Source organism: Punica granatum, chromosome 8, assembly GCF_007655135.1.
Source record: "Punica granatum isolate Tunisia-2019 chromosome 8, ASM765513v2, whole genome shotgun sequence".
NCBI lineage: Eukaryota > Viridiplantae > Streptophyta > Magnoliopsida > Myrtales > Lythraceae > Punica > Punica granatum.
In genome coordinates this window covers 13991321-14017734 of record NC_045134.1, presented here as the reverse complement: position 1 = coordinate 14017734, position 26414 = coordinate 13991321, and the positions used below count along the sequence as shown (strand labels likewise).

General features: G+C 40.9%; 1 protein-coding gene, 1 long non-coding RNA gene and 1 pseudogene across 4 annotated transcripts; all 3 read right to left on the bottom strand.

The window, feature by feature from the left end:
* Nucleotides 1–13427: 13427 nt before the first annotated feature.
* On the bottom strand, nt 13428–14760 carry LOC116187336. Of its 2 annotated transcripts, none has more exons than XR_004152031.1 (2): nt 14454–14760; nt 13428–14330 (listed from the first exon to the last, which is right to left on the bottom strand). It is a non-coding gene; the product is annotated as an uncharacterized LOC116187336 (long non-coding RNA). The 2 variants fall into 2 exon arrangements; XR_004152032.1 differs by having other exon boundaries at nt 14457–14760.
* Nucleotides 14761–15497: 737 nt separating this feature from the next.
* On the bottom strand, nt 15498–16790 carry LOC116188142 (annotated as a pseudogene).
* A 146-nt stretch (nt 16791–16936) lies between these two features.
* Nucleotides 16937–25270, bottom strand: LOC116188141 (oxysterol-binding protein-related protein 1C-like). Of its 2 annotated transcripts, none has more exons than XM_031517303.1 (10): nt 24413–25270; nt 23817–24173; nt 22063–22159; nt 21339–21784; nt 20905–21060; nt 20241–20408; nt 20029–20169; nt 19242–19472; nt 17757–17870; nt 16937–17284 (listed from the first exon to the last, which is right to left on the bottom strand). In XM_031517303.1, exons 1-10 carry the CDS (start codon nt 24926–24928, stop codon nt 17117–17119), a joined length of 2394 nt encoding a protein of 797 aa, XP_031373163.1. In that variant the 5' UTR covers nt 24929–25270; the 3' UTR covers nt 16937–17116. The 2 variants fall into 2 exon arrangements, with proteins under 2 accessions (XP_031373163.1, XP_031373164.1); XM_031517304.1 differs by having other exon boundaries at nt 21339–21781.
* Between the last annotated feature and the right edge of the window lie 1144 nt (nt 25271–26414).

The following is a 26414-nucleotide window of genomic DNA, read 5'->3' as shown; positions in this document are numbered from 1 at the left end:
CAGTTCCGAAGTAGCTAAAGGTGCACCTCTAGTTAGGTCCAAGTATGGAGCTCGAGGCTAGTTTGATATTTGTCTCCCCTTGCACGAGCACGGAAGAGGATGCCCGGCTCGTGGTTAGTTGTAAAGGGCGAGTGTTTAAGAGCACGTGGCACGTGTTGAACCACACGTTGTCACGTGATGGCAGGTGTTGAGATATGTTATCCCACATTAAAAAAATGAGAAAGAAACCACAAGCTTATATGAAACTTGGGTCCAGCAACCTATTAGCTTAAGTTTTTGGGTTGCAGATAGGTTCAAGTCTGTGTAGGCCCAAGTATGAATTTTACATGGTATCAGAGCGGGTTATGCTTTCGCGCGCTCGGTAGGCTCACACCATGCCATATTCGGTTTCGAGGTAGCCAAGAGTGCGCCTCATGTTAACCAGGCCCAAGAGTTGCTTGATCCAGTTCCAAAGTAGCTAAAGGTGCACCTTTAGTTAAGCCTGAGTGTGGAGTTCGAGACTAGTTTGATATTTGTCTCCCATTGCACGAGCACGGAAGAGGATACCCGGCTCATGGTCAGTTGTTAAGGGCACGTGGCACGTGTTGGACCACATGTTGCCACATGAGGACATGTGTTGATATATGTTATCCCACATAGAAAATTTGAGAAAGAAACCACAAGCTTATATGAGGTTTGGGTCCAGCAACCTATCAGCTTAAGTTTTTGGATTACAAATGGGCTCAAGTTTGTGTAGGTCCAAGTGAGAATTTTACAATGTTCATATTGCCTCTAACTTGTAACTAACCATTGTGAAGAGTCTTTCCCCATAAATCTTAGAACTTGCCTACCATGGGACCAAAAAGAAGGTCCCATCATGAGACAAAAATCTCATCCATTCTATTTTTCAACTTTTAATCATAAGTATATATGATTTAAATATTTTGCCCGTATATAGGAATAGCAATTTGATACCCGAACTGTGGGTATTCACAAAATCACCCCGTTTAGAACCATGCCAACCTGTGCCAAAGATAGATTGGGGCGGGGATGGTTATGATTTTACTACCCTCGCACGGGGCAGTACGGGCACAATAGTTGCCTTCAACTTGCCTCGATCTTTCCCACCCTGTTTAGATCCGTCCCAAAATTTAAAATATATATATATATATATATATATATTAATAAAATATTTTATATAATAATCGATGACAAATTACGTTGTGTTTCTTCGTTCGTGTGACTATGTCATGTTATTTCGTTCATGTGATATCGGGTTTCCTCATTTTGAATTCATTTTTTTTAAATAAATTATGTTGCAGCAGGATAGGACGGGGTGGGGTAGACACCCGTGCAGCCGTGATGGTGCAAGCATGGTATCCTAATCTCTATCGTGCTCAAGCGCTAGGTGGGTTGGTACAGGTGCCCATGAGCACGGCGAGTGTATGGTAACTAAACTACTGGTACCAACCCGCCTAATTGCCATCCCTACCCTTATACAATGGTCCTTCCAATTATATGATAAGCAAGTCAACTCTTTTTCTCTCTTTTTTTTTTCTCTTTTTTTGCAGAATAATGCTGAGGCCAACTCATTTGTAGGGTATGGCGAATTGCATTACTTTACGGTAACTAAGTTACTATTGCGCCATTTTCAATAACGCATACTAAATTAACTAATAGTGGGCTCATTAATTGAACATTATGAACTGGGCTTTAGGTGGGCCTTATATCTTTAGGCTTTTCACCATAACCCATTCACGATTTCGCTCACTCTGGCATACATATTTCCCCAAAAATTCCATTAACCGTTCCCGCCTTCTATTGCCGTTTCTCTTCTTGGAGATTTCTCCTCATTCAGAAGCATATTCTATCTCGATCGGTAATATGTTGGATAAATAAATTGTATTTGACGATAAGATGTTGGCGTCCACTTTTCAGATTCCCTCAGATGGCACTGCGGATGCTCCTGGTAAGAGATAGAGTTGGCATCCCGAATTTGACAAAGAAGAAGCATTGAGATTGATACTTCCTGATGAGGAAATGGACAATAGGCTGATGAAGCCCGATGCCCTCGAACTGACTTGTGAAAACAAGCTTCTTCATTTGATTTGTGCGATGACTTTGATTACCAGGATGGAGAATAGAGAGACTGTAACTTAGGTGGATTTATTCATTATATACTGTGTTTTGAAGAAGGTCAAGTTGAGTTTATCGAGGATGATTATAAATCAGATTTTCCACTCGAGAACTAAGTCAAAGTATGCATTGGCTTTTGGGCATGTGGCTTACGATGATTTACAAGGCATTTCATGCGGATCTATCTGGAATTGAGGTTGTGAAGTCGGATAAGCTGCGAGATTCACATGGATATGTGTTCGATAGTAGAACAGTAGTGCAGAACCTCGGCTATGTTAATGATGAACATGGTCATGGGTAAAGGGCTAGGCAAGCAAATGCAGGCAAACTTCCAATAACCCGAATGAATCTACAGAGCATGATGATGCTGATGAAGATTGCTTTCAGATGAAGGAAGAAGTAGAATTAAAACAGCTGGACGAGGAATGGGAGCCGAACAGGATTATGAAGCAAGGCTTGATCTGATCAACATTAGTTAAGAAGATGCTTTGTGAACTGCATCCGGCTCAGTTCACTGCACTGGTTATGGATAAATTGAGAGCAGAAGCTGAGAGCTATGTGGAGAACAGGCTCGCTCATGGCCACGATTCAATGGAAATTAGCTCACGCCCTTCTACTTGATCAAGGTATTAAGCTTTTGTTTGATAATCAACATTCTTCACGTTTCTGATGTTGCATAGAGTGCTTGCTTATACATGTTTCCTGAACAACACGCAGATCATCGGGCGGTTGCTATGTTGGAACCAGACTAGCCTAGGCTGAAACTTGCTCAGGTTTCTTTCAGCTTGAAACGTGCTCACTTTATATTATGGTGATGTACTCTAACTCATGCTTGTAGACAGTTGCACTTCGATGCTTTTGCCTTAATTTTACTCTGCTTTAAGATTGCAAATGTCCACTTCATATTGCTTATTTCAGTCTAATTGAGTTCAATAATTTGATTACAGGCTCAATCTAATTAGTTATCAGTAATTGACATTTAGATCATTTGGGGCCTCGGCCAACTGTACAACAGGACCCTATCAATTGATTAAGGAAAACACTGTTGGAGTGGAATCATTCGGTAATGTGTAAATCGAGCGGTGGTGCTGGAACGATTTCACCCACTTACCCATATTATCGTGAGTAGTCACTTTCTTCTCCCTGACCTTATACTTGTCAATTCCTTTGAACTTCTTTTCCAATGATTCCTTCCCTTTGATCACGCTTACTATCATGCTGGCCAACATTAAAATGACATGCAACTTCTTATATATATTTAACCAAAACGGATGCTACTCACCAAAAATAGTCTAAACACATACAATGTCCAGCAACAATATCTTTACTATCCTTGCATTGCGAATAGCGCAAGGAGTCCAAATGATAACTTTCCCTTGCTTTTAGGTCAATAATACCCAAAGTCCAGTTGTTGGATCCCTCTGGTAAATGGGAAAGTATATTTGCAAGTAACAATTCCAACAAATACAATTTAATGCGGATACGAGGACGCAGATTCAAATGCAAACGGGAACTTTCAGTTATCCTACGACATTTTGAAACATCATTTGGCAAAAACTTCCCAAAGCCATTCCCAAAAACAGTCTCACGTTTATCTGCAGGTATACCCGCCTGCCGTCATAAAAAAGATTTCATGCAATCAGAAAAGTAGAAAAAAGCAAAACACTAGGAAAACTGTGCAACATTTTAAATTGAACAGTGAATAAACAATTCACACTGTGACCAGATCTTTGTAACAATATCGGCAAAAACACAACAAATCTATCCTGCCCGCGTTTGATGCGAAGCTCATTGACAACACTATCAATAACAGAGTCTGAAACTTCCTTCAGAGGATATAGCGTCGCAGCATCCTATCTATCCATAGACATGATCCCGTTGCAGAAGAATACATCCGTCTAATTTTCCCGAGTTTGATGGAAGGCTAGTATAAAAAATCCCTTGTGCTCGTCATCAAAATTAGTCAAGATATCCTTAATTGGCTCGAGTGGTGTCTTGGTCACAGGGCTTCATCTTTAGCCAGGATTTTCCCATGCTGGTCTCCTTCACGCTCGGTCTTTATGGTCTGCCTATCTGTTGGATGGTCATCTTTTAGCTGCCCTACTGTATGCTGGTCAGCTGCGTGTTGTTGATCTTCCACCTCGCTCATTATATAATGCCCATCTTTTGATTGGTCATCTTTCATTTGGTCAATTGTAGTAGGTGGGACTACTATAAGTTACCCTTCTTGCCCATCGGTATCTGTAGTGTGGCCACCTTTCGGATGGTCTTCTTTTAGATGCTCTTTTGTAGGGTGGTCATTTGTATGCCGACGTTCGTTATTATGGGAAGATTTTATTCCTATTGTAAATATGTATATATATCTTTACATACTTTACTAGGATTGCCTTAGTTTTAGCCGTAGATTATTCTTTCCTTTATTTCATCAGCCTTGAGTGTATACATACCGTATTTTCTGAATAACAAAGACAAGCTTTTCAAGGCCAAATCTTCTCTTGGTCAATATTATCTTCTCTTTCAATTCCGGCTCTTAACATGGTATCAGAGCATCGGTCTTGAGGACGATTAATCCCATCTGCCGACTTGTTTGTCGAGCCTCATCTTGCCAGCAACTCTGTGCTGGGCGTCCTCTCCCAACTGCTCAATCTCCTAAGCTGTTGAGATGTCTAAGAACACTGACATCAATAATTCCTCTGGAAGCTTGCCACCGGCCTATGTTCTTGCTCCTTCAGATGGCCCAAGAACACAACTAATTTCCTGTAAATTGAATGGCAGGAATTATAATACATGGTCCCAAGCTATGCAAACAGCACTTCAAGCCAAAAACAAATTGGGATTTATCGAAGGTAAAGTCATACAGCCAGCAGAGGGAGAGCTTTACCGTGATCAATGGGTGACCTGCAACTCAATGCTTGTCTCATGGATTTTCAACCATCTGGATGAAGAATTGCAGAATTCAGTAGCAGGAGCAAAGAACGCGAAAATACTCTGGGACGATCTCAGGGAACGCTTTTCTCAAGGTAATGAGTCAAGAATTCATCAACTTAAAACTGATATCTGCCTTCTCAGACAGGAGAAAAGATCGTTTTCTGAATACTATTCGAAATTGAAAAGTCTATGGGATGAACTGGATTTATATCTTGATCTGCTGCCCTGTACTTGCAATTCCGGAGCCCAACTTGCAGCTCATAAAGAGAAAGAGAAAGTGCATCAATTTCTTATCGGGCTCAATCCCGAATTCTCAACTATCCGGTCCCAAATTCTAAGCATGGACCCTCTGCCGAACGCGAATCGGGCGCACTCCATGGCGGCTCATGATGAAACGCAGAGACAAATTGCTCAGGGCAGGGAATCAAATGCAGAAGTAATCGGTTTCGCAGCTAAAATTGCTAATGATGCAGGGGGAGTTTCTTACCCTAATTTCGGCTCGAAGAACAGGGGCGATTCCAAGCCGCGCGGTCGTCCTTTTTGCGACTACTGCGGACGAAACGGGCACCATTGGGCCACCTGCTATCAACTCCATGGCCACCCGAGCTCCGAGCAGGCGAATCAAAGAAACTCGAGAGGAAATTTCTCGATGCAGTCTCGGCCGGGAGGAAGCAGGGCACAGTCATCCTCATCCTCGGTTCATCCGCAGCAACGGGGAGGAGTTTTCGGGCAAAATCATTCTGGAGGCCCATATCAGTTCGGCCCGTCACAATCACAATCGGCCCAATACAATCATGGCCAGTGGAGGCCCAACCAGTCTTTTAATTCAAGCCCCAGCAATTACACAGCGGCCCAGGCCCATGCCGAGCAGCCCGCGGACCTCAGCAAATTGGCCCATTTGTCCGAGGCCCAGTTGCAACAGCTGGTCTCACTGGTCTCGCGTGATGACGGTGAGATTAATCGATTGAGTGGTGAGAATTATGTGCCCATTACTTCAAAAATTGATTGGATCATTGATTCAGGAGCTTCACGACACATGACTGGTAGTTTGGATAATCTGTTTGATGTCACTCCTATTGATGGTCCGATTATTCATGTTCCGAATGGAGCGAGTCAAGCTACTTTTATGGGCAAGGTGTCTTTTGGAGATAATTTAGTGCTTGATATCGACTACCAATCTTTTGTATGGTCATCTTTTATTTGGTCCAATGTAGTAGGTTGTTCTCTTGATTGATGTTCTCCTGTTGTAGTCACCAAGAGTCTTATGCAAAACATATATAATGTTAACTGGTAGTATGACCAAAGCACCACTGATTTGATAAATGATGATTTGACCAATGTGGCTTAGAGTTCGGGAGATAATTGGCAACAGTTATATCTAGTTTAGCCTTGGCGAATAATAATGTTTGCCTAGGTACATGGACATACTTGAAACGTGAACAAATCATTTTCCTATGTGACATACTGTCTTCGTGTTATTTAGTTTATGTTGGTCATGAAAGCAACAGTGAAGAAGACCCTGATGACATTTAATACTTGGAAACAATATGATATATTAAAATTTGCATTTTTGTCTATTTATGCATCAGTTTAAGCTAGCTTTAATGTTTGCTATTGTGATTTTTAGAAATAGGCTTATGATAATGTTAGTCCCAGTCAATTATGTAATATGCACTAGCTACATTTATTAAATATCATGAAAAAAACAGGAGAACTCGAGAATGTCTAACGCTCTCTCCACAAGCTCCCCCACGGCAAGCACGCCGGAGCTGGGTGAAAATCACGATGACTTCGCGGAAGAAATAGACGAACTCCGCTGGAGTACGAAGAGGGTCCACGAGAACTCCCTGTCTAAGAACCACCCTAAAGGGCGTTCCTCGGTGGGTGCCTCATACAGAGATAAGCTAGCTGGGATGCTGCCGGGAGCCTTCAAACAGGCTTTCCAGATTGATCACTTTGTGGAAGATGATTCTGACGATGATGTACCTCCAGAAGATGACGATGGACAGCCTCGTGTTCTGTTTACCAGAAAGGAGAAATTGTAGATGAGAGCCCCCTGGAGGGATACACTGATTGTTAAGCCCTATGGCAAACCTCTAGAACACCATTTCTTCATACAGAAGCTGCGTGCTCTGTGGGAGCCCGTGGGAGAAATGGAGTGCATTGACATAGTGAGGGAGATTTTTCAGCCGAAGGAGGACGTGATTGCCCAGGTGCTTCCCTTAGTGGAGGTGGAGATCATCAGCGTCTCCGTCAAGTTCTGGGTCAGGCCAGAAATAGAGACTGTGGGTTATGATCGTCGTCTGAGGTGCCCTGGTCTCCTATTCATTTCCAATTTATTATGGATTTTGCAATTTCTGTTGATAATTTTTCAGAGCCGGTGAAATTCCAATTGGTGACTTTGTTACGGAATTGTCGTGGCCTTGCTAATGACAATGCGATGAATACCATTCGAGATCTAATAGCAACACACCGTCCTGATGTGCTGGTGCTCACGGAGACAAGACTCAATCTTAGCCATGCACGGGAGTTTGCAGACAGAATCTCGTTGGATGGCTGGGAGGCTACTCCAACTATAGGACACAGGGGCGGAATCCTGCTTATGTGGCGCTCAAATTTTGTCCTCGTCAATACTCTTGAATACACGGAACAAGAGATTCATGTCATTATGGGGGTAAGAAATTCTAACTTCAAGTGGCTTTTTTCAACGATATATGCAAGCCCTAGGCTTGAAGAAAGAAGAGTTTTATGGGATAATCTAGAGTCCGTTGCTTTACTGCATAATATGCCTTGGTGTGCTATAGGTGACTTCAATGAAGTCTTGAATGATTTTGAAAAATTGGGTGGTAATCCAGTCTGTATGTCTAGAGCCCTTAGGTTTGCCGAAGTCTTAGACAATTGTTCTTTTACGGATTTGGGTTTTTCTAGTCCTGGCTTTACCTGGACAAATCTGCGTCAGCTTGGGGGTCTCATTCAGGAAAGGCTTGATCGAGTGGTAGCCAATCCTGCATGGAGATTGTTATTCCCTAACGCTGAGGTTCATCATTTACCTAGAGTACACTCAGACCATTGCCCTGTGTTGGTGAAGTTTAATCCTCTTCCTCGGGTTAGATCTGACAGGCCCTTTAGGTTGAGACTATGTGGCTGTCTCATCCCTCTTTCAAGGATCTAGTCAGAGAGGCTTGGGAGGAGGGGGATAATAATCTTTCTTCTTCTGTTAAATGTTTTGCCCTTAGGGCTTACCAGTGGAATATTAATATTTTTTGGAACATTTTTTTATAGAAAAAAGAGGATTCTAGCAAGGTTAGAAGGCATCCAAAAGAAACTTGCTCTAGGACCTTCTTCTTTTCTTGTTAATTTAGAAAAATCCCTCCGTCAAGAATTTAATTCTCTCCTTACAAATGAGCATGATCTTTAGCTTTTAAAATCTCGTTCAGAATAAATTTTGGAGGGGGAGCGGAATACAAAATTTTTTCATGTTTCGACTCTGGTTAAAAGGCGTTGTAATAGGATTACTGCTTTAAAAAACTCTATGGGGGAATGGATTTCAGATCCTGTCCAGCTCATGAGTTCTATCAATCAGTTTTTTATTGACCTTTACACTTCTGGATTTTCTGAAGCTCACCAAAAATGTCCGTGTGACATGAATGCTTTAAAACCTATTCTTGAGGATCTTTCTCAAGCCCTACTTGCTCCAGTGGAGGAGACTGAAATTAGTGGAGCCCTAAACCGTTTAAAACCTTTAAAAGCCCCTGGCCCTGATGGGCTTCACCCCATCTTTTTCCAAAAACAATGGGATGTGGTTGGGAATTCTCTCGTGGAATTTGTCCAAGGAGCTTTTAGGGATAGAATTCTTCCGGAAGGGGTCAGTAATACTTTCATTTCTTTAATTCCTAAATGCCCCAATCCGGAGAGTATATCGCAATTTCGCCCTATTAGCCTTTGTAACACTAGCTATAAAGTCATTTCTAAGATTTTGGTGGGTCGTATTCGTCCTTTCCTTGATAGTTTGATATTGCCTTTCCAATCTAGCTTTATACCAGGGAGAAGGGCCAGTGACAATGTTGTTATTTTGTGAGAAGCCATTCATACATTGAGAAAAAAGAAAGGGAAGAAGGGATTATGATTTTAAAATTCGATAAATTACACTGGTAGTCTAAAAAGTTTTAATAATGTATCAAGTTGGTCCAAAAAGTTTTTTTGCTACTTGATGGTACAAAATGTTTCGAAGTTGTAACATAATAGTATAAACCGTCATCTCGCCATTAACGCCGTCAAGCCGACGCTGATGGTGCAAAACCGGTTTTTGTGGGACGTTATATGATTGTGCAAAATGTTTTGAAGTTGTAACTTAATAGTACAAAATGTTTTACGTAAATTACATGATGGTGTAAAATTTACAGTATTGTAAAGGACGGCTTGACAGAGTAAGTGGCAAGATGACGGTTTGTACTATCATGTTTTACGTAAATTACATGATGGTGTAAAATTTACAGTATTGTAAAGGACAGCTTGACAGAGTAAGTGGCAAGATGACGGTTTGTACTATCATGTTATAACTTTGAAACATTTTGTATCATCAAATAGCAAAAAAAACTTTTTGGACCAACCTGATACATTGTCAAAACTTTTTGGACCACCAGCGTAATTAACCTTTTAAAATTAGATTTGGAAAAGGCTTATGATAGATTCGAGTGGAGTTTTGTTAGGGATACTCTTGCATTTTTAAATTTTGCTGAGCCTATTATTCAGCTTATTATGCATTGTATTTCTTCCTCCAAAGTGAATGTGCTTTTTAATGGGGGCCGTTTGGTTTCCTTTCTCCCATCTCGAGGTCTCCGTCAAGGGGATCCTCTTTCCCCGTATCTCTTTATTTTGTGCTTGGATTATTTTTCCCATTTGATTGATAAGGAGGTGCAGAGTGGAAATTGGAAAGGGCTTCGCTTTTCAAGAGGTTCTCTAACCATCTCACACTTGTTTTTCGCGGATGATATCATTTTGCTTGGGGAGATGGATGATCATACTTGCTACTCTTGGCTAACGTGCTTGATCTTTTCTATTCCTTATCTGGACAAAAAGTGAATAGTGCGAAATCTTGGATATGTTTTTCTCGAAATGCTTTACCTATTTCGAGGAATAGGGTCAGTGGTCTGTTTGGGGTATCAAAGACTTCTAGTCTGGGAAAGTACCTAGGCTTTCCCATGGATATGTCGGCCACTAAGTCCAACTCTTTTAGTTTCTTAGTGGATAGAGTGAAGGATAGACTCGGGGGGTGGAGGGCTAGGCTTCTTTCCATGGCTGGTCGTGCTGTTTTGATTGATTCTGTGTTAAATACTGTCCCTTCCCATATCATGCAGTGCACACTTCTACCTTAGAATGTGTGTGCAGCACTTGATCGTCTTAACAAGAATTTCCTTTGGGGCTCTTTGGAGGATAAAAAGAAACTTTCACTTAGTAGGTTGGGATATGGTTACACTCCCCAAAAAAAGTGGGGGTCTGGGTATTAAGAGTACGGAGGGCCGTAATCTGGCCTTACTTGGGGGTTTTGCTTGGAGAGTCCAATAAGACAACAGGCCTTGGTCTCGCATCTTACGATATAATTTTCGAGCAAGGCCTGGATCTGGAAAAGGGTGCTCCTTGAATAGATTGGCCCTACACCACGGAAATTTTGTATGCAGCTTGGGTACTAAGTGGGCCATTGGAGGTGGTCAAGAAGTTAACTTTTGGTCTGATACTTGGGCTGATGCTGGTCCTCTAAGGTCACTTATTTTGGGTCCTCTAGTTGAAAGGGAAAACAATCTTTTTGTGGTTGATGTTCTCAAACAGGACGGGTCTTGGGACTTGGAAAAAAATTCCTTTCATATCCCCGACTCGATTCGTGATGCTATTCTTAGTGTCCCAAGATCTATTGGGATTCATGCAATGGATACTCGAGTGTGGAGTTACTCAAGCAATGGCCAGTTTAACACCAAATCAGCCTATGAACTGGTTTGTGGGCGAAACCCAAAGGCCTCTGATAAAGAGTAGCAGTGGCTTTGGAAAACTCTCTCACACCCAAGGATTATTAACTTACTTTGGCTCTGCTATCATGAGAAAATCGCTACTGCAAACCTGTTGCATCATAGGGGCATGAGAATCACTTCTACTTGCCCCATTTGTCATAATCAAGTTGAGGATGTCTCTCATGTTCTCAGAGCCCGGTAGCGATGGAATTCTGGAATTCTTTGGAAGTCCTTCTCTCTAAGCGGGGCACTTTCAGATTGTCTATTTATGATTGGATCAAGACAAATTATCAGGATCATGAAAGCCATAAATAGAGTGTCAAATGGTCCATTGTCTTCCCGCAAGCCCTTTAGCTTATTTGGAAGAAACGAAATAAAACTATATTTCAAAAAGCTTCAAATTCCATTAATCTTCCTAATATTTGCCTCTGCAGATCAGCAGAGTTCCAAGCTCTCCTGTCCAGCACGGCTATTCGGACGACTTACTCTGTGAACATTGCCTGGACTTCACTGCCCCCGGGGTGGATGAAGCTTAACACGGATAGGTCGGCCTCGGGGAATCTAGGTCGTGCTGGGGCTGGAGGGATTTTGAGAAACGAGTTAGGCCGTTGGATTCGGGGCTTTGCTTTGTTTCTTGGAACGACTAACAGCCTTGTGGCTGAATTGTGGGCGATACATGAGGGGCTTGTTATGGCCAAATCTCTGGGTATCCGGTCACTTTGGGTTGAGTTAGACGCCAAGGTGGTCATGGAGCTAATCTGGGGGTCATCTCAAGATAATCTCTTACTAAAATCTCTTATTGATGATTGCAGGGAACTCAGGAGACACTTCCGGGAGGTTCGGGTTCAGCATGTTTATCGTGAAGGGAACAAGGTGACAGATGCTCTTGCATGGATTGGTCGAGATACCGGTCAAGACCTCATGTATTTCGATATTGCGCCATCAGATGTGGCAGCTCTTTTAACTTATGATGCAATGGGGATGTCTTCCCCTAGATTTGTAAGAGACCACACCACGGATATGGTGGGGGATTAAGTTCGTTTTGTTTAATGTTGTTTCCTTTTTTACCAAAAAAAAATATCATGAAAATATGTCTCCATACTTACACTTTTCATTTGCACCAGCGATAGCTGATGTTAGCACTGGCAAATCTCATGTTTAATAATGCGAGTGTCGTTTAATATTCAATTTCATCATTTTTAAGTAAAAAAATATTTTCTTTATGAAATAAATCACTTTCACTAACTGTTGCATTTTTTATTTCCTTAATTTTACTTACCTTATTCTTGTTCCTTAATTATAGGAATAGTGATCCCAATTAAAAGCTACCATTCCTCAATTTTAAGAAGTTTAATCAAGAAGTTATTTTCCAAAAAAAAAAAGAAAAAAGGATTTTTTTTCCAGGTACCGACAAAAAAAAAAAGATGCCTTCTGCGGCATCCTCTTTCAACGAAGATGGTCGCCACGTCGTGTGTCCGATTGGAGCCTACAAAATAATTTACGATAAAGACAACTACCAGTAGTCATCCTTACACCTTTCGATGTCAGTAGACCGGCAATAATCGTTGTTAGCATGTCGGATCACATGAATGCCATTCGTCACCATTACCACATTCACATGGATGCCGGAGTTTCACTGATATGTATTGATGTTTTAAACCGTGAGGAATAATTAACCGAAATGATTGGTTTAAACCGATTGTGTTGTAACCATACCAAGTATTAAAGCGGACGAATTTTTTAAACCGTTTGTAAACCCATTTAATTGTTGAGCAGGTGGGCTATAACTATTAGTTGGGTTGGTTGAAATATGACACCTGGCACTTTCTCCATGCGACACATCATTACCGTTAAAGTTTCATTAACTTTGTATGTGACCTAATAAAGTTGTAACATAGTTAAAACATTTTATGTTTAAAAAGTAATTGTTAATATCTTAAAGGAAATTTAAGTAAAGCATCGCATCATGGGACATTGTTTTGTATTCCACGATTGGAAGTCCTTAAATCTCAATTCCGTCTATGGATGTGATATGACGTGATGAAATTGGAAAATCTACTATTGTATTGTATATGCTCCTCGATCCACCCCAAACACCTATCAAATAGGGATGATTGGGAGAAAATCATAATTTTCCCCTCTGACTTAATGATTGAATGTGTGACCAAACAAAAGTGAAAGAGATTACTTCATTTCATTGAGGAGTTGATGTATCAATTATAAGTAGTCTCACTTTCTTTTTTGCTCAAACGGTTAAGTGGACCTTTTTTTAATCCATAGCAAAAACGAATACAAGGGGAAAATGCCCGATCGGAAATTACAAGAGCATAAACAAATGGTTCATCCATCGAGCAAATTACAATGGAAATGGGAGAAACATCATAGAAGAATGGGTACAATTGTAGTTTCTATCTTGAAACCGTTAGCACCTATCATTGCCTGCTAGCTATATTTCATCGTGGACCCCAACAATAATCGAGAAAGAGGACATCCTAAATCCACGATGAAATTTTACTCCATATTGAAGTAGGGTGGTCGGGTTGTCCCGGGCTAGTATCCGAGCACAAGATCCCACTAATAATCACAACCAACAGACATAATCAGTCTACCTAATCTATAATAGTCCAATCCCTAAGTAATCAAACCAAGAAGGCCCAATGCCTCCTTGATCAGTTCAGACTAGTAACCATAGTAGGAGAGCCAAGACTTGCAAAAACCAACAAAAAAGGAGCAAAAGCCACAAAGGTCCGGTTTTTTAGGCAAGAGGTAGGACTATTAGACTGATGGCACGATCGTGTGTCAGGGTTGGCGAGCATACTATCGCGGGGAGGAGACGGGAGGCCAAGAGAATAATCCGTCACTGGAAGAAAGGGGGAAAAGCCAATCAATCAAAGATGTCGGGTTGGAGGAAGCCGCTGCGCCGTTACTGTCACCACTTACCATCCTAGGTCTGATCGGAGAGGGAGAGGGCGTGATCACCGGAAGGAAAGGGGAGACCGCCACCGCATGAACCTTACCAATGACGAAAAGTAAGAGGAGAAAGGCCATTGCGACCTTTGGGACACCGTTAAACACCGTCTACACAGCGGATCCAAGAGCAGAGACGTCGAAGATGTCATGGGGGAAATGACCACAGCCACGGGAACGACCTAGTCATGGAGGAGCTTCGGGCTTGATCGAAATGGGGTTTACCACAGCGAACTCAGCCATGAAATCGACCTCAGAGAGGACGATCAGGTCGCCGTAGATCAACCGACGCGGTGCTGCCATCTCTTCCTACCACGCCTACAGATTTATTTAGGATATATATCACTTTTAATTAGCAAAGAAGACAATCCTACATATCGCTCTATCGAGAAGGAAAGGAAAGGAGAATAGAGGAGAAGGGAGAGGATCAAAGGAAGTCACCACCACTTGGGGGGGAGGAGAGAGAGAGAGAGAGCCTCAATTATCCATTGGTGATGACAGTGACGCCCAACACACCCGGTAGGAGTCGGACGCGCTAGTGAGAGAGTCAGGACTTGGGATTTTACTTTTAGGGGAGGTGCTTTTTGTAGAGAGAGAAGGTGGGTTGAGGGGAGGATGGAGGAAGGAATAGCTTTTGTGTATATAAGTAGTCTCACTTACCAAATCCATATCCCTAATACTCAAATAGTACCTTATAGGGGAAGATAGCTTCATATATAGGCTCCAACCCAAATAGGTCTCAGAGTCCTGTCACGTTATGGGCCACAATTTTGGGTTTGCCATCGATGTCAGACAGACAAGTTTGAACTAGCGCTATGATAGTCGTATATATGATATTATTGAAGATCAGAGAAAACTGCTGAAGTGTCAATCAAAGCAATGACGATGTCTGTTAATCGGTCATTGCAACCTTGGGTGTGTCCGCGATGTTTCGGTCACTACTCATTGGTCCAAAACTCTAAATAGGTCCCATCCATGTTGTGACCAAAGCCATCAAGACTTGATTGGACGGTTAAATCATGTGGGCAATCGGGTTGGAACGGGACGTGACATATGTCCACCAGCAAACATCAAAGTCGGGTTCAAAATTGGATTTGTTGGACCCATGGTCCAGCACAATCCACACAAGCTATGTTGTCCACCACTTATATTGAAAGCTCACGCCGACCAACTCTCTCAATCACATCAATACCGAGACACTGATACAAAAATTACGGATCTTACTGTTTCCTCGGAACTCTATGATACATATACTTAAAATGGATATGTGATACCTGCTGTATTTACTTTAAAATCTTCAAGTAATTTGTATATAACTCAACAAATTATTAAAAAAAAAAAGATAAATTACTTGAAATCAAATAATTTATTTGCATGTACCAAAAATGCGTTCTTAACCCTATATATTTTAAACCAACTGTATCTCCTCTCTCCTGACTGAGTTCTACCTACCATTGAATCACCGATGCCTCATCATCTGTTTGTTTTGATTAATTATAAATGACGAAAACTTAAGACTTGTAATTTAAATGCTCAATAATTAAATATGTATTGGCTTCTCCTACCCAAAAAAGAAAAGTATGTTGGCTCAACATATTTCGTTTCATCCACTTTTGCCACAATATTTTCTATTATTTTACTTCATAAGTTAAAAAAAAAATTGAAAATTGCAACAGGAGGGGTTGCAATCACTAGTGCCGGTCACCACCGTCTAGGCAAGGTCGCCAAGCCTCAACGGTCGCGGGCAACTTTGCCTGTAGCGGTGGTAGGCACCAAGCCACCACCAGAGATCTCTCATCTTTTTCGCTCTTCGCATTGATGAGAGAGAGAGTCTGGCGGTTCGTAAACCGGCGATCACTGCCAAAGGCGAATCCCTAGATTCAGCTGATAAGTCAAGCTAGAGCAACCCAAATCTCCTCTCCCTCTTCTCGAAAAGAGAGAGAAAACAAGAGATCAAAGTTATAGAGGCTTGTCAGTGACCACCCCTAGTCGCTGGCCACCTCGCCTTGGCTGCAGTGGCAGGTAACAAGCCATTGAAGATCTGATCTCCTTCCATCTCCCTTACATGCTACAACCCATAATTTTTTATTTTTTCAAAAAATGCCCCACCCCTCTCTCTCTCCTCGACTATCTCTACTCTACTACTCTTCCCGCATCTCCTTCCTCCCTCGGCCTCCCGATGGGAATTAAGCTGCACGATCGATCTCCGATGGAGTTGATCCAATCCTCCTCCTTCTCGGAATCGGCAATGAAGTACATCGTGTCCTTGCTTGTGGACACCTCGAAAGCGAAGGGGCTTGTTGAGGACGTCCACCGAGCCCTTGATGGTGAGGCAATTGGAGACGGGGTTGACCCTGTGCGGGGCCGAGAAGTGGGTCACGTTGGGGTCCTTGAACCAAGGGGCCAATGCAATCCCCTGCTTCGTCAGCCACCCGGTCCTCTCCGGGTTTGACCAGAACTCAATCCTGCTGTGCTCTTCCAGGTTCGGGCCTTGGAACGTCGCCGATTGCCACAAGCTCTCCATTCTTGAGCTCTGGTAAAAATTCCCCGGGGCGATTTGGGTATCCGCCCGGTCAGGAGGAAGGAGAAGGTGGAAGGCCGATCATCACCCACTTCCAAAACCAAATGGAGTAGTTTCGTACTTAATATAAATTTAGCCAATTTAAATTTCGTCGATAAAACAAGCTATATCCAATTAAATATCAAAATTGAAGGAGCACATGTTCAGTGTTGTAAGAGACTTGGGGAGACTATGCCCTCGAACTGGCACTAACGCGTCCCCATGGATAATCTTAATTTAAGAACCCTTCTTGTCGGGCACAATGATCTTTTCTGGGGTTGAATCTCAAAATATGTCCTAATATACAGAAGAACCAAACACCCACCATCAAAATCGAGCCGACAGGACAGGGCGAACACGAGTGTAAAAGAAATTCTTTACTTTCTTTTTATTATACTGTTGAATAACTTGAATCTAATGCTTACTTACAAACGATAACGCTGCTCTGCAGAGTACTGAGAGCTCTGGAATGGTTCGCTGCCTACCCTATGGGGAGAAGAAAAATCGTGAAACAAGTGACGACTCCTGAAGGAGATTGGAGCCATTAATCGAGCATTTGGTCAGAAGAAATCTGGCCAAAGATATCAGGGCAAGATTCCCAGCTCCCCTGTTCTCTGGCCTCCCAGTATCCGCCAGTGTAACGGAAGGCGTTGCTTTCCCTGTCCTTTGCAAACCATCGAGGCTTCCAGCCCCTCTCTTGCATCTTCCGAGCCTGAATCACATTGGTAGGATACAGTTATTAATCTCATCAAATCTCAAATGTAAAACTGACAGATGCAATGTACATTGGAATACTACTTTCATCCTATCCACCATCATAAAATGAGACTATTATCTTCATCTCGGTCTGTCTTCTCGAGAAAAATTTACGATTATTTTTACTGCTTATAAACTTCATTTTTGTTCAGAAGATCGTTCACCAAATCTTGACATTGGAAACAACCAAACTCTTTCGAAAAGCATGTTAAGAAAGTCGCTAATACTGATGAGGAGTATATAACATCCACATGGTTCTCCCTACCTTATAATTTGGTGTCCACTTGCAAATTTATTTTTTTTCAGGTTTCTGGTTGATCATCATTTCATCAGTGTGAACTCAAAGGATATAAATGAGATTGTTTTTGTCCCTCAATTAAGAAGAAAACTGGGAAATTCAACTCGGAGATAAGACATGATTCAGTTACCTGCCGCTGTCTCTGCTCAAGCCTCAGCTTCTCTGCATTTGCCATTTCAAACTCCCCATTTTCCAAATATCGCTGGTCGGGTCTCAGTCTCGAGTCAGTCGGAGGTAATTTTTCCTGCAGACAAATTTTGAAACAAGTCAAGATTCCTGGCAAATTCAGAAAATGGAAACTGCCAAGAAGTTTTGATATAATGTTACATCAGTCAAAAGAGAGAAATCAAACACCAAACCTATCATGCAAAGACAGGAGCAGAAGTAGGTTTGCCACTCTAAGGGCAACGTTGCAACTGCATAGCACAATAAGCTCTTCACAGATCAATAATTTCGTGCCCTCAATACCCGTTACACTACAGACAGTGCTCCCAGCGACTAAGCTTCGATTTCTCTTGACCAACTTAGCACCAGCAGCAATCTATTCCTAAAACTCTTTTTGCAACTTTTGTTTACCAAATACTTGGGTCTGCTAAAATGCGCCTGGTTATTATAGGTTGCCAACACTAGGGTTGAATTGATAACACTGAATGGGTGAGGGAGTTCTTAATTGGGGGAAAATCCCCAAGGATTCCAACAAATCCTCTTGTAGGAAATATCTACCCTGGGAATCCATGAACCAATAATTACTAAGACACTTAAATCATTCACTACTTCATTGCCTGTCTTTACCCGCAGTTGTGGATCCCAGCCCTTTCATTTAGGGTGAAAATTCAATAATATTATAATAAATTACATGAGATCAGAACTAATGTAAATGATGCAATAAATAAAATAGTCCACAAATGTCCATATAATATCCAAGTTTATTAAAAAATATAAAAAAAATGCTATTTTGAAAAGCCATATTTCTAAGGTGGTGTTTGATAAATTAAGTGCTTAAAAATTAAGCACTTAATTAATTAAGGGAAGAAATGTGTAGGAAGAAGCTGGGAATGAGAAGAAGGGGTGAAAAATCACTTATTTTTACTTAATAATTAAGTAGTTTAGAGACCCTCATCTCTCATCTTTTCCTCTTTCTTACATTCATTTTCCCTTATAACTAACTTATAACTAACTTTTAAGCACTTATTTAATTAGATTGAAACAAACATAACTGTAGTCTTCCTAATCAACAAATCTGATAGGCAAACTGAATGCTAGAAAAGCATCCTGCATTTCAGAACTCCGGGACTCATTGTTGGGGCACATCCCTGAATATTATAATAGTAAAAAAGTGTGGGAATGTAGCTATGATGATGTCAACACTTCCTAGGTGCTCAAAGATTGGTTAATGTGTGCAAAGATAAGAAAGAGGAGCAGAGGCAGAGGGTAGTAAGATTGTTAAAGCCTCAGTAAATGATCATAAATTGATCATTCAGAATCTTATCTTTTGCACGTAGTGGTTTCTTTGTTAGCATAATCAAAAGCCAAACTGCTCCACTCTCTCCTGTCTTTCTCTTCTTATTATATAGAGTAACTTCCAAAAAAACTCAAATTAGAGCAAAACAATTACCTTGAGCTCTGAGGTGAGCTCATTGAGTGTTATGGCGAAGCGTGTTAAGTTGTATCTTGTTGGAAACTTGGGAGGTTTGCTCCGTTTCCATAGCAAGCGGGGTTCAGATAAAGACTCCAACCCTTTATCCTTCCCTGAAGAATCTCCAATCACATAATGCATGCTTTCATCCCATTTACCGAATAACGTTGCCACTGTTTTCCCATTCTTATCCTGAACTATACCATGCACCTGAAAGGAAAGACATAATTTACACACCACATAAGGCTCAAATAATTAAATATCAAGCACCATATACAAGCAAACGATGGATCACAAGGATGGATATGCTAGATAGGGACTTCTCACACCCAATCAACTAGTCCCAGGGCTCCGTAGAATTTGCAACTTAAATTAACTCGAGCCAGGTTTTGCACAAAGAGAAGATGCAATTTGACAGTATGCAACCCAACAAAATGAAAATTAAAAAATTATCATCTTATCCTATAGGAAGAAAACCAAAATCGAATTATATTATGCAAAATGGCTTTATAAGTAGTTGCATAGCAAACTATATTCAACCAAGCATAATATTACTCGGTTCAGGCATGAAAGTTTAGCCCATAAGAAAATCATGCTAAATAAATAATTAAACAAAGTAAAGTTGCATGTCACGCAACTTCTTCAACGGTTTTGACATGACAGACCTTAAATTCTGAAAAACAGCCCAAGAAGGAAAAGTATTTATTCTATTTATCACTTGATAAAAGATCACTAGATTAGTCAAGTCAGAGGTCAGAAAGAGAACCTGGTGGGGGTTTCGGTCAATGATAGACTGTTCCTTGAACTTCAGCTGGCACGAATACTCACGGTTTCCTTGTATCCGCATTGTTCCATAATGATCACAGTAAAGCTTCCCCAGTATGAGATTGTATATAGATGTTGTTACCTAAATGAAAAAAGTGCCCTTGTCACAAAGAGAAGCCTTAAAATAAAATGGTGAGTTAACTTGAGTATCACCTTACTCCACTGGAATACTTCTCCATCATCAAATTCCAGAGTAAGAGTGCCAACTGGATCGAGCTGGATAGAGCGACCCCAAAATTTGCTCTTTAAATCGCTATCAGCCCAGAACTTCCACCCGGTACCGTCACAATGACATGCAACAACCATAGGATGATGACTGACCTAAGAACAAGACATAAAAGTCTTTATCAACTATCAAAACAAATCATCAACTGCAGCTAAAGGAAAAAAAATTGAACAAAGGAAGTGCACACACAACCCTTGAAGAGAGATTTTGCAGGGAGCATGAAGATGCTGAATTTTTGCTGTACTCAGAAGCTATTGTTTACAGTTTGGAAGCAGGTATGCTTGTTTTATCAGTCAATTGGAAGTAACTGATCGTTGATATTGCACATTACATACTAAAAATGATCCTTGGTTATAAACATAATGAAAGCGCATAAAAGACAGAGAACTTCCTTTTAAACTCCAACACGTCCATTACATTGTGGAAGCCTAAGTTCCAACAAAGTAACAAACAGCATTCACCACAAAAAGGATATGAGACACATTTGAGCGCTACAAAAAATTCATTCAGTTTTTCTTCTTCAATAAAATAATACTGACAGAAAACACCACCATATGCACTGTGATAACCTTTGGGCTAAATAAGCAGTACCTTCTCTGAGATGAAGCGTAACCCTTTATCTGGATAGTCTGCTTCGTACGTCTCTCCTAACAATGGATTAAATGGCTTGCAACTTCTTCCTTCAGTTGAAGAATATCCAGATACAGCAAAAGCAGCAACGTTCAGAATTCTCATGAGACTGTTACCCTAAAATTGTGGAGGAAAAAAAGAAAACAAAAATTCTCATTATAAGACCAAAGTCGAAATTGTTAGTGATTCAACTAGACAGAAAAATATTGCTAACAAGCTAACATTGTTTCTCGTAGTTAATTTCATCTCTTCTTATTTCTGTTTCACAACAGCATTCAGCAGTAACCACAATTATATTTTATAATTATATGTATAAACAAGGTCATTAGGCAAATAATAAATGAATGTAAGATCCTCTTTAAATAAAAGAGATTTGTCTATATTCTTAAACATACCCTCTTTCCCCATTCATTTGCCCGATCAAGCAGACATGAATACTCTAAATCTTCAAAGCACTTCTGTAAGGATGAAAGAGGCTCATTGAAGTAAACCGGAAGACAAACTTTTGTGAGGTCCTTCCCTATGTTATCCTTTATCATTGACCAGAGACTGACACCCTTCTCCTTTTCAACAGGATCAGGCAACTTCTTCCGCCGTTTGACATACGGAAAGTTAGTTCCAGAAGGCATGATTGAAGAATTGATGTCATTGTCAGATTCACCAGCATTTAGGCCTTCATCATCTGATGAGAAAGATGATCTCCGATAATCGGAACCATTGCTTTTGAAAGAACTGGATGATAGAAAATCTCGTGTATCAAAGAAAGTATGGTCTTCATCATCCGTTTCCTCTTCTGCTATATCAACTCTTTCATCCTCAGATCCACTGGCACTTGCTTCTGCTTTTAATGGAAAAATCCATTAAAGGTTAGATTGCTGAAAAGAAGTACAAATATGGGATTTTGGGAAAATTTATATCGAAGAAAAATGGTGATCTAATATGAATACACCATTCTGTCAGAAAAGGACTACTACTAATCTTAACCAAACAATTGATATACATTATAAGAACGAACCAAAAGGCGGCAAAAGACCAACAAAGAACGCACTAGATTGGTTAATACATCAGCCAGAGATTACTTTAGCTTGCAGTCCTATAATCATTAAATTTAAAGCTTACCACTATCTTTCTCCCGCCTCAGTGCAGAAGTCCCTTGGTCATTGCACTGTCTCTGACTCTCATCAACGACCGTATTCTCCAAATCAACCTTTTCTGTCTACATAACACATAATATTGAAGCTTCTCAGCCTGATGCCTAAGATAAGGGAATCCAACCTTCCAGATAACCTAAAGATAGTGCTTCCAAATTATAAGTGAGAAAATCAACAGATTCTCAAGATAAGGTTTTATAACCCTTGTGTGCACACTCTTTCCAAAACATCAAGAATCACAAAGCAACAGTAAAAGAATTCTTAAAGGAAAAATCTTGACACTTTTCAAGACTTCAAAATCCAAACTATTTCAGAAATCATAGGAAGTCCACCTGTGCTAATACATACTAAAAACCTTTCTTTAAATAACCCTATTGGCCTACTCCACAAATTGCGAGATTCCATATCAGCAGGGACAATTCTACGTCTTGGGGACAGATTATTACTACGTCATGGAAAAAGCAAAAGAACCATATAAACCACCACGGGAACAAGATACATCAATGCACCTCGAGCGTATAATTAAAATCAGCTTCTTGACAAAGACGTACAATTATGAATATGACTGTGTAAACTATTTCTTTCTGAAGTAATGACCCTAAAGCAACCCCCTAATGGAGCACCAAAAAGTAACTGTAGAGAGCCGGTCTCACCATTCAACTATAGAATCAACTGTATTACCATGATCACTGTCTTCCCGCCTATCTTAAGTATCGCAATTCACCAACCTCAATGTTGGCTGCATACTTGATCTAAAAGGTGTCTAACTACAGGCGACATCCAAATTACATGGTAGATACAAGGAGATAGTGTAGATAACACATGTAGTAAACATGGATTTGCTGTTAGTGTGATTTCTAAACCACATATTTTCTTTTCTAACTTCTACTTTTATGTAGCCATATCAGAGCATGATGTACTATAGATACTTTCCCTTAATATGCGTAGCATTTCTTTCTTTTCTCGTTTTGGAGATTAATGCAATTAATTAAAAACTTAAAAGTAAAATGTAAGCGTTAAAGAAAATACTTCAATATTTACATTTTTCTACAATTCATAAAACATTTACTTAAAGCAAAGAAGAATCCTAGATCAATTTTTCCAGGCAAATTTGACAGCAAGACATCAGTTCCACTCCCCAAGTGACGATGAAGAAGAAAATCTTAAATACCAATCATCAAACTTAGAAAACAATTTTCTTAAAGGAAAGGCACCGTTAATTTTCCAGTCCAAAAGCTGAAACCTTGACAGGAGAGAAAGTGCAGCCCTCTCCTAAATTACGTTTTAATTATAATAACAAGATTAAAAACCTCAGTGTAATTATTTGCCAGGATTAAGGGAATTGCAGATGTTAAAAATGTTGCAAACAGTAACATAAGGTTGCTCCAATTTTATTAGAGAATGATAGCCAGGAAAAGGGAAAAGGTGACAAAAATAATATCTTTTCTCTATAACCAAAAGGAAGTGACTTGAATCAGCCACAAAGAAATGTAATAAATACATAATTACTTGAAGAATCATCATTGCCCGATGTCCTATACAAAAGAATCGAACTCTAAATCTACAGTGTTAACTGAAAGGCCAGCAAAAGAAATGCCGTGCCATCCCATAATTTATTTGGCATAACTAAGAAACATTTGAATGAACAGAATTCTGCAGAGTCGGAGAAACCGATGAAGAATTCTGTTGGGCTTTTTGTTTTCTTATTTTCATAACATGTACCTCTAACTGCCGCAGTGTGTCAATCAGCTGCCATTGCTTCTGCTTTAGAAGCATCAGCTGCTGCTGCATCGCTGAGAATTCATTCTTCATGATCTGTTCACTTTCCTGTATGGTGGCTTCTCTAACGCCCTCTTGCTGAAGCCGCTCTCTCAGCTTTTCTGTCGACATGGTTATATTTTGAATCGGAGCCATAAGCTCGCTGTTAGACATCCTCGGGAACATGTCTTTAACCGCCTGCAATGCTTCCATCCATGCCACTCGGTCTTCCCGACTCTCTGCCCTTAAATGCAGCCTTTTCATTCCCGTGAAAATCGAAAACCTCTTATCATCCGACTTGCTCTCGCGGATTGATGAAACCTAATCATCGCCGATAATCAACGGACGTCAGATATATATGAATGCAAGACTTAATCAACTCGAAATAGCCCTTTTTCTCGAAAAGAAATTCACAGACAATCGGTCGAGGCGGTTTCCTGAATCATCAGCATCTAAATCAGCTCTAATCTGACCCGAATGAAGAGAGCATTGTGCGCAAGTTTGAAGACGATAATGAACCAAAGCAGCATCACTAGAGCGTCGAAACTACTTGGAATTACCTTAAGATGAATTTCTCCGAGTGGCTGACGCCGATTCTGTGATTGGCCATTGGAGAACCTGGAGATCCTCCTCATGGATTCTTCACCAATGATCTTCGAACCTTTCACCATCTCTTGATCAACGACGATCTTATCAGGACCGTGAATCTTATAATACGACAGGACACCGTCCTGCAAGACAAACCACCTCGGCCTCCACCCCTTGCCGTAATTCACCCACTTGTACAGTACACCGGCTATCCCGTTCCCAACTATTTCGTTCAACTTCACGTCAATAGCCGGCTGCTCCCTCGCAGACTGCACCGTCGCCAGAGGAGCCGTTGACCGGTGACTGGGCAAGTTATTATCGTTGTTACTATTCTGGTGGTTATGGTTCTGAACATGATTAGCAAACTGGGCGGGGGGATTGGACCTGCCTGCATGGGGCTGAGCGGTGGCGGGCATGGCGAATTGAGGCGAGAGAGTAGGCGACGACTTGTTCTCCGAGACGGTGGAGGTGCAGCAGAATGGATGCATGAAAGAATCAGGGGTACAGATCGCGCAGATCAGGGGATTGGAAGCGGCGGGAGGGAAGAGCAAGGCGGGGTTTCATTCTTCGAGTGTGAACGGGAGAGAAGAAATTGAGAGATTATGGATCAAAAGCTATTAATGGGTAGAGAGAGAAACGCAGAGAGCGAAATAGGAGGGGGGAACGATCGGGAGATGGCGCTGCGTACTCGGAAAACGGAGGATAGAGCGTGGAGGGACGAATATTCCGGCGAGGACTGGCAGCGGCGGCGGGGACGGTGGCGTTGGCGTGGCTGAGCGGAGGACACGCGGAAATAGAATAAAGCGGGGGAACGGGTGGGCCGTCGGGGGGTGATTTAAATATGAGGCGGTTGGGTTGATTTTTCAATAGTGGTGGCTGGCGATCTTTGGAAGGTGATTCGCTGCGGAAGGGCTTACGGTATTAGAGTGGGAAGAGGTGAAAATAACCAGTTATAGATTGAAACGTGGATAATTGAGCAGGCTGCGCGGTGAATGGGCTGGATATTTGAGAGTTGGTGAGGCGGGAAGTACGAGAGTGTGGGTGGCCAACACGTTTTGGTGGGGTCCAGCAAATACGTGAAGGGCTTCGGTCTAACCGATACCCGTGGACTCTCACGGGAACTTTTGCATAATCTGATCTGATATCTAGTAGGAAAAAAAAAAATCCAAAACCTTTTATTCACAACTATAACTCCCTTCCTTCTTGAAGGATCTATCTATCTAAAATTCCCATAATCCGATTTAATAGCTAGTGGGAATAAAAAAAATTCCAAAACTTTTTATTCACAGCTACAACTCCCTTCCGTCTTGAACAATCTATCTATCTAAACTTTCTATAATCCAATTTAATATCTAGTACGAACAAAAAAATTCCAAAACCTTTTATTCGTAACTACAACTCCCTTCCTTTTTAAACAATCTATCTATAATTTCCCATAATCCGATCTAATATCTAGTAGGAACAAAAAAAATTCCAAAACCTTTTATTCGTAACTACAACTACCTTCCTTCTTGAACATTTATCATCTATTCTCTGGAGATTCTACGGCTGTTAGTTAACAAAAACAACTACCACAGTTATTTTATTTATATTCGTCAGATCCCCTTACATAAGATCTTGACTGTACACGTATTTTACATTTTTTTACCTTAATATTCACCCTTGATAATTTGAGAATCGATATTTCCGGCCACGTATCTTTTAATTGATGCTCGATCTTGCCCATAGACGAGTCGGATCCGATTTGATGTTCAATCAAACCGAATTGCACCTTTTCAACAAATACACATACACACACATATATATATATATATATATTTCTTTAATAAAGAAAGAAACAATGTTCAATGGTGTCTTTGTTCAACTTCTCCAATCAAACAAAACCAACCGAAGCCAGCATACAATCTCGAAGAATCCTTAGATTCGCTTGTGAAAAATTCAACACTTGTCAATGCTCCGCACTGCCCTCGATCC

Coding starts and splice junctions, on each gene's coding strand:
- LOC116188141 (XM_031517303.1), bottom strand. CDS start 24,928: ATGCATCCATTCTGCTGCACCTCCACCGTCTCGGAGAACAAGTCGTCG. Junction 21,785..22,062: donor GAGGCGGGAGAAAGATAGTG/GTAAGCTTTAAA, acceptor TTCCATTAAAAG/CAGAAGCAAGTGCCAGTGGA. Junction 21,061..21,338: donor CAAATGAATGGGGAAAGAGG/GTATGTTTAAGA, acceptor CCACAATTTTAG/GGTAACAGTCTCATGAGAAT.